The 8,517-nt window shown below is 38.2% G+C and overlaps 1 protein-coding gene across 5 annotated transcripts in view; it reads right to left on the bottom strand.

Annotated features, from left to right (window-relative positions):
* LOC110452854 (extracellular sulfatase Sulf-2-like) overlaps positions 1–8,517 on the bottom strand; it is a 119,131-nt gene that overhangs the window by 26,077 nt on the left and 84,537 nt on the right. For all 5 annotated transcript variants that reach the window (XM_021501572.1, XM_021501571.1, XM_021501575.1 and 2 more), the window contains 5 exons: positions 7,748–7,898; positions 7,006–7,181; positions 5,163–5,291; positions 4,596–4,661; positions 3,406–3,586 (listed from right to left, as the gene is read on the bottom strand). In XM_021501572.1, the coding sequence (XP_021357247.1) occupies positions 3,406–3,586; positions 4,596–4,661; positions 5,163–5,291; positions 7,006–7,181; positions 7,748–7,898 (703 nt within the window). The remainder of the gene's footprint in view (positions 1–3,405; positions 3,587–4,595; positions 4,662–5,162; positions 5,292–7,005; positions 7,182–7,747; positions 7,899–8,517) is intronic.

The raw sequence follows: 8,517 nt of genomic DNA, 5'->3' as shown, positions 1-8,517 counted from the left end.
GTATTATCACAACCTAGCTAGTGTAAAAAGTTGTCAGAGTAACAAGTATTATCACAACCTAGCTAGTGTAAAAAGTTGTCAGAGTAACAGGTATTATCACATCCTAGCTAGTGTAAAAAGTTGTCAAAGTAACAAGTATTATCACATCCTAGCTAGTGTAAAAAGTTGTCAAAGTAACAGGTATTATCACATCCTAGCTAGTATAGACTAGTCAAGGTCACACCATTCAAAAATAGACGTTATGGAGAAAATCTAAATCCATTATGAAGAATATCATACAAAATAATTACCAAAGAAAATATATAGATATTTAGATTTAAAACCACCAAACTGATGTAGAAAATCAGGTTTTCTCAAAGTGAAAAAGCAAACTTTTACTAATTCACCCATGAAATTTCATAATGAACTATTCTAACCTTTGAATTGGAAGAGTACATAGTCCAAATGTTTCTTCAGGGGTGAATAACTTAAAGTAATTCTTATTTAATGATATTTTTGTACAGACAGGAAGCGGTGAACAGCTTCCTCTGATATTATCCTTAAAAGGTTTGGTTCTTGCAAATAAAAAAATTCTACCGAAATCTTTTCAATTTTTTCAAATACTTCTTTACAGATTTAATCATACTTATTCCAAATTTATCTTATTCCTAAAGGGAGGTGTAGATCAAAGGACGTGCTGCTGGAAACCCTGTCTATAGATAAAACCAAGGATCTCATTCTACAGTCTAAACAGTAATCATTTTGATTCATTGACTAAATTTCTGACCTTTTGAATAATTATCACCAAGATTCATGAATATTAGTATCTATTTATAGTATCTGAGTCATACCATGTATTCAACTGAAGTTTAAAGTTTGGATAATTTGGTCAGGGAGACGAGGAACAGTAACTTAAGGAAATCCAATTGAGATTTTCAACACAGAAGTAATACTGCAGTTATTGAAATGGTTTAACTCTAATATAATGCTTTATTATGGATGAGCAAATGTCCTACTTTACGTGGTGGCTTGTTCTTAGACTCCACACTAACACTACTGTTTATACCTGTCCTACTTTACGTGGTGGCTTGTTCTTAGACTCCACACTGACACTACTGTTTATACCTGTCCTACTTTACATGATGGCTTGTTCTTAGACTCCACACTAACACAACTGTTTATACCTGTCCTATTTTACATGGTGGCTTGTTCTTAGACTCCACACTAACATTACTGTTTATACCTGTCCTACTTTACATGGTGGCTTGTTCTTAGACTCCACACCAACACAACTGTTTATACCTGTCCTACTTTACATGGTGGCTTGTTCTTAGACTCCACACTAACACAACTGTTTATACCTGTCCTACTTTACATGGTGGCTTGTTCTTAGACTCCACACTAACACAACTGTTTATACCTGTCCTACTTTACATGGTGGCTTGTTCTTAGACTCCACACTAACACAACTGTTTATACCTGTCCTACTTTACATGGTGGCTTGTTCTTAGACTCCACACTAACACAACTGTTTATACCTGTCCTACTTTACATGGTGGCTTGTTCTTAGACTCCACACTAACACAACTGTTTATACCTGTCCTACTTTACATGGTGGCTTGTTCTTAGACTCCACACTAACACAACTGTTTATACCTGTCCTACTTTACATGGTGGCTTGTTCTTAGACTCCACACTAACACAACTGTTTATACCTGTCCTACTTTACATGGTGGCTTGTTCTTAGACTCCACACTAACACAACTGTTTATACCTGTCCTACTTTACATGGTGGCTTGTTCTTAGACTCCACACTAACACAACTGTTTATACCTGTCCTACTTTACATGGTGGCTTGTTCTTAGACTCCACACTAACACAACTGTTTATACCTGTCCTACTTTACATGGTGGCTTGTTCTTAGACTCCACACTAACACAACTGTTTATACCTGTCCTACTTTACATGGTGGCTTGTTCTTAGACTCCACACTAACACAACTGTTTATACCTGTCCTACTTTACATGGTGGCTTGTTCTTAGACTCCACACTAACACAACTGTTTATACCTGTCCTACTTTACATGGTGGCTTGTTCTTAGACTCCACACTAACACAACTGTTTATACCTGTCCTACTTTACATGGTGGCTTGTTCTTAGACTCCACACTAACACAACTGTTTATACCTGTCCTACTTTACATGGTGGCTTGTTCTTAGACTCCACACTAACACAACTGTTTATACCTGTCCTACTTTACATGGTGGCTTGTTCTTAGACTCCACACTAACACAACTGTTTATACCTGTCCTACTTTACATGGTGGCTTGTTCTTAGACTCCACACTAACACAACTGTTTATACCTGTCCTACTTTACATGGTGGCTTGTTCTTAGACTCCACACTAACACAACTGTTTATACCTGTCCTACTTTACATGGTGGCTTGTTCTTAGACTCCACACTAACACAACTGTTTATACCTGTCCTACTTTACATGGTGGCTTGTTCTTAGACTCCACACTAACACAACTGTTTATACCTGTCCTACTTTACATGGTGGCTTGTTCTTAGACTCCACACTAACACAACTGTTTATACCTGTCCTACTTTACATGGTGGCTTGTTCTTAGACTCCACACTAACACAACTGTTTATACCTGTCCTACTTTACATGGTGGCTTGTTCTTAGACTCCACACTAACACAACTGTTTATACCTGTCCTACTTTACATGGTGGCTTGTTCTTAGACTCCACACTAACACAACTGTTTATACCTGTCCTACTTTACATGGTGGCTTGTTCTTAGACTCCACACTAACACAACTGTTTATACCTGTCCTACTTTACATGGTGGCTTGTTCTTAGACTCCACACTAACACAACTGTTTATACCTGTCCTACTTTACATGGTGGCTTGTTCTTAGACTCCACACTAACACAACTGTTTATACCTGTCCTACTTTACATGGTGGCTTGTTCTTAGACTCCACACTAACACAACTGTTTATACCTGTCCTACTTTACATGGTGGCTTGTTCTTAGACTCCACACTAACACAACTGTTTATACCTGTCCTACTTTACATGGTGGCTTGTTCTTAGACTCCACACTAACACAACTGTTTATACCTGTCCTACTTTACATGGTGGCTTGTTCTTAGACTCCACACTAACACAACTGTTTATACCTGTCCTACTTTACATGGTGGCTTGTTCTTAGACTCCACACTAACACAACTGTTTATACCTGTCCTACTTTACATGGTGGCTTGTTCTTAGACTCCACACTAACACAACTGTTTATACCTGTCCTACTTTACATGGTGGCTTGTTCTTAGACTCCACACTAACACAACTGTCTATATCTGTCCTACTTTACATGGTGGCTTGTTCTTAGACTCCACACTAACACAACTGTTTATACCTGTCCTACTTTACATGGTGGCTTGTTCTTAGACTTGGAGCACTGTTTTAGGATGCGTCGCTGTTTGCGCGTGGCATACTGCAGTATCTGTGGAGGGATATTGTCCATGTTACTGAGGTTGTCCAGGAACAGCTGGTTCTGCTCCTTCATCAGGATCTTCTGTTTGTTCTTGGTGATTTTCCTTTATCAAATGTTTTGGTAATTATTTTGTCATTTCCCTTTGCAGAGAATTAGCCATAACAAAAGTCAGAATAAATCGACTGTTTCGTTTTTACCGTGTCGTGGCTACAACATTTCAGTAGAATAAACTTTAAAGTAGCCCTTGATTGGCTGCAGTGTCTATTGACACCGTCTCCACACCAGATTATGAGATAGATAATTAAGAAAAACAAGAGTTTGGCGAAGCGGTACATGATATGCCCGTCAAATGTTGAATGAGAAGTTTGCCACATAGGGTCAAAAGTGCATAAAGTTATCGGCCAGAAATTATGTTCCGACAATTCTACAAAAGGCCGTAAGTCTTTAAATTATGGCTGAAGTTTGAAATGAATCCATTCAAAATTTCTCAAGTTATTGAGCGGAAAGTGTTACATCAATTCTATAAAGGGCCATAACTCCCTTAATAACAGGCGGATAATGGTTATTAAACTTGTGCAATCTTTCATAGAAATGAACCATCTTATGAAGTTTAAAATTAATCTATTCAAAATTACTGAACTTACTGAGCGGAAACTGTTTTGGCAATTCTACAAAGGGCCATAACTGCGTAAATAACTGGCAAATAAATTTGGTTATCGAACTTGTGCGAGCTTTCATGGCAATGAACCTTCCTACCAAGTTTGAAATGAATCCATTCAAAATTATTCAAGTTATTGAGCGGAAACTAATGTATGCCCGCCCTCCCGAACGATCGCCCGAAGTATCGAGGCTCAGTAAAAAATATATAATTAAAGGAAACGGACATGCTAGCTTCTTTCACAAATGATATTATTACTAAAGTAAACCTGATTTTTAATGTTTTATTAACATTTAGTCTGGTCATCATGAATTGTGGGGAAAATCCAATATATAAACGATGAGCAGAAGATTCTTTGTTCACGAATTTCACAAGTGAGAAAATTGCACTAAGTCAAAGTAACATAACTACATGTAACTATGAAACTTTAAACAAGAAAGTTGATTCCACTCACCCTCTCTCCAGTAAGACTGTGTCCCGCCAAGGTTTCTTCATCTGGACAAATTCTTTATCGTCCACACTGAAACAACACGCACAACCTGTAAAGTTTCCTCCATTTCCTCCACATTTTCACCCTTCTTCATGTCCACTTCCTATCTAACAATGATCAAACCACCTCTGTGACGGACCAGTCATTGAGTGACATTACATCTTCACCAACAGTCGATTATTTCTATTTAAGGAATGCACTACGTTAGGATGGTCTAGGTGTATATGTAGTGGATCTGTACTGCGTTTAAACTATACATGTCTAGTGTAAGCTTATCCATTGGAGTCAATCAATAACCTCGTACTCCATAATCTTGTTAGTCTCTACCTAGTATCTTTGTCGCTGTAAAACAATTGTTTTTTCTGAAACAGGTTCACCACATTACAAGACAGAATGTAGTATTTAACAGCAAATCAATGTAAATAATGCGGACTGAATGATCAAATCTTCAAAAAGAATGTGAATTCAAAGTTTGTGACCTATGACCTTGAGTTGGTGGGTCATGTGACCTACTGTGACCTAATAATTTACCTTGTGGAGTCTTTGTAGGACTTGATGAGTTTAAGGATGGACCGTCCATCCATGTGATCGGGGATTGGTACTCCGGCCATGTCCAGGATGGTGGGTGCCAGGTCAACATTCATCACCACATTGGATACCCTGAGAAATAAAATAGGTTACTCTGACAGAGATCCTTAGAAATATTACAATATAATCTTAACAGAGATGTTGGAAACACTCTAATATTCCAAGGTGACATTCCAATACAATAATGGAAACAATAGGCCCAATGGTGCTCCACATTTACTAACAATAGGCTCAATGGTCCTCCACATTTACTAACAATAGGCTCAATGGTGCTCCACATTTACTAACAATAAACTCAATGGTGCTCCACATTTACTAACAATAGGCTCAATAGTCCTCCACATTTACTAACAATAAACTCAATGGTCCTCCACATTTACTAACAACAGGTGCAATGGTCCTCCACATTTACTAACAATAGGCGCAATGGTCCTCCACATTTACTAACAATAGGCTCAATGGTCCTCCACATTTACTAACAATAGGCTCAATGGTCCTGCACATTTACTAACAATAGGTGCAATGGTCCTCCACATTTACTAACACTAGGCTCAATGGTGCTCCACATTTACTAACAATAGGCTCAATGGTCCTCCACATTTACTAACAATAGGCTCAATGGTCCTCAACATTTACTAACAATAGGCTCAATGGTCCTCCACATTTACTCATACAATGTTATTGAATTCAAGGAGCAGAGACCCTAGCTATATATATAGCTTCTTAATCAAAACTCTGTCAAGGAGCAGAGACCCTAGCTATATATAGCTTCTTTATCAAAACCCTATCAAGGAGCAGAGACCCTAGCTACATATAGCTTCTTAATCAAAACTCTGTCAAGGAGCAGAGACCCTAGCTACATATAGCTTCTTTATCAAAACTCTGTCAAGGAGCAGAGACCCCAGCTACATATAGCTTCTTTATCAAAACCCTATCAAGGAGCAGAGACCCTAGCTACATATAGCTTCTTCATCAAAACTCTGTCAAGGAGCAGAGATCCTAGCTTCATATAGCTTCTTTATCAAAACCCTGTCAAGGAGCAGAGACCCTAGCTATATATAGTTTCTAAATCAAAACCCTGTCAAGGAGTAGAGACCCTAGCTATATATAGCTTCTAAATCAAAACCCTGTCAAGGAGCAGATACCCTAGCTATATACAGCTTCTAAATCAAAACCCTGTCAAGGAGCAGATACCCTAGCTATATACAGCTTCTAAATCAAAACCCTGTCAAGGAGCAGATACCCTAGCTATATACAGCTTCTAAATCAAAACCCTGTCAAGGAGCAGATACCCTAGCTATATACAGCTTCTAAATCAAAACCCTGTCAAGGAGCAGATACCCTAGCTATATACAGCTTCTAAATCAAAACCCTGTCAAGGAGCAGAGACCCTAGCTATATATAGCTTCTTAATCAAAACCCTATCAAGGAGCAGAGACCCTAGCTATATATACAGCTTCTAAATCAAAACCCTGTTGAGTTTATCGATAAACACTCTTTTACATCTTTACTTTGATCCTTGTTATTTCTGGTTCAAGATATTCCATTTGAACAAACTTGCTAGCTCTCTAACCAAGCTAGCTCCAAACTGAATATTTATCTTAAAGTCTAGGACTCCTGATTCTGAAAAAAATATTGTAAACATGTATGTGTTGACACCAGACGCTAAAAACCATGGCAAAATGTCATATTTTTTATTTGGAGGAAACAGTAAAGAGAATTAAGAGATAATAAACTGCATGTACCTATCTTATAAAAAGACAAGAAAATGAGCCTATTTCTGTACCTGGATCTGGGTTTGATCCCTGGCCCTCGGATGTACAGGGGAACCCTGATGTCAAAGTCATACGGCAAACCCTTGCCCTTGATGACCCCGTACTGACCAAGGTGGTAGCCGTGGTCAGAGGTGTAGATGATGTAGGTGTTGTCCAGTTCTCCCAGCATCCACAGCTCGGTATATACCTATCACAACACAACACAGCTCGGTATATACCTATCACAACACAGCTCGGTATATACCTATCACAACACAACACAGCTCGGTATATACCTATCACAACACAGCTCGGTATATACCTATCACAACACAACACAGCTCGGTATATACCTATCACAACACAGCTCGGTATATACCTATCACAACACAACACAGCTCGGTATATACCTATCACAACACAGCTCGGTATATACCTATCACAACACAACACAGCTCGGTATATACCTATCACAACACAACACACAATACATCCATGTAAATTAAATTTTCAATATATGTTTGAACATATTTTTTGCATATTACATGACTAAATTTGTAAATTAAATATTTCCATTATGTTTTTGTGAATCCAATCACACTTGGAATAACTTACCTGTGATATTTCAAAGTTACACAGTAATCAACTTTGCTCGCCTACTAGGGAAGATATCACAAGTTTCTTCATTGCTCTACATCTGCCATGTTTCACTAGTAAATGATGTTTAAACAAGCATTAACAAGTAGCTAGAGACATTCTCTGTGACCTCTATACCTTTTCCACCAGGTCATCCACAGACTGAAGCGTCTGAAGTCGTTTCTGTTGTAACACGTCAGTAAATTTCTGGTGTATGGGCTCCATCTGCTTGGTTATCTTTAACAGGTATTGTTTGTCGAGGTTTGGGGCCATGTTCCAGGTCGGTGTCCTGTAAACAGACACAATTTTATATGCTGGTTGGAAGATCACTGGTAAGAAACACATGGAGTGAACCACCCTGACTCAGACTCTGTTTTGGCCATGAGTTAGTGGTAGTCACAGAAGTCTTGTGTCTGAAAGATATCTGAACTCGTTGATTAAGGGGAGATAAATCACTCACCATATTTATCCTTCAATAAGCCCAGGGGGCCAACATATTATCTCTGACTTAAAGTAGGGGGTGGGCTTAATACAGGACAATGAAATAGCATCTGTTGCCATTTCTACTGAACTGCAATAGGTATGTGAAGTATTTTACCAGGCTTAATGCAGGATAAATCCTCTACAATACAAGGGAGATAACACCACAAAATTACATTGTTTATTACAGATTTAAAGTTCATTAGTAGGAGGAAGTTATTAACAAATAGACATTCTTTTTCAGTGTATACGTAGCTAACAAATGGGCTGCAAATAACTTACCTGTGTAAGGTGTATATATAACTTACCTGTGTAAGGTGTATACATAACTTACCTGTGTAAGGTGTATACCTAACTTACCTGTGTAAGGTGTAAACATAACTTACCTGTGTAAGGTGTATACATAACTTACCTGTGTAAGGTGTATA

This window comes from Mizuhopecten yessoensis, unplaced genomic scaffold (genome assembly GCF_002113885.1).
Source record: "Mizuhopecten yessoensis strain PY_sf001 unplaced genomic scaffold, ASM211388v2 scaffold6919, whole genome shotgun sequence".
Classification (NCBI taxonomy): Eukaryota; Metazoa; Mollusca; class Bivalvia; order Pectinida; family Pectinidae; genus Mizuhopecten; species Mizuhopecten yessoensis.
Note: the sequence above shows the minus strand (reverse complement) of the source record. Positions and strands in the feature narration are given on the sequence as shown.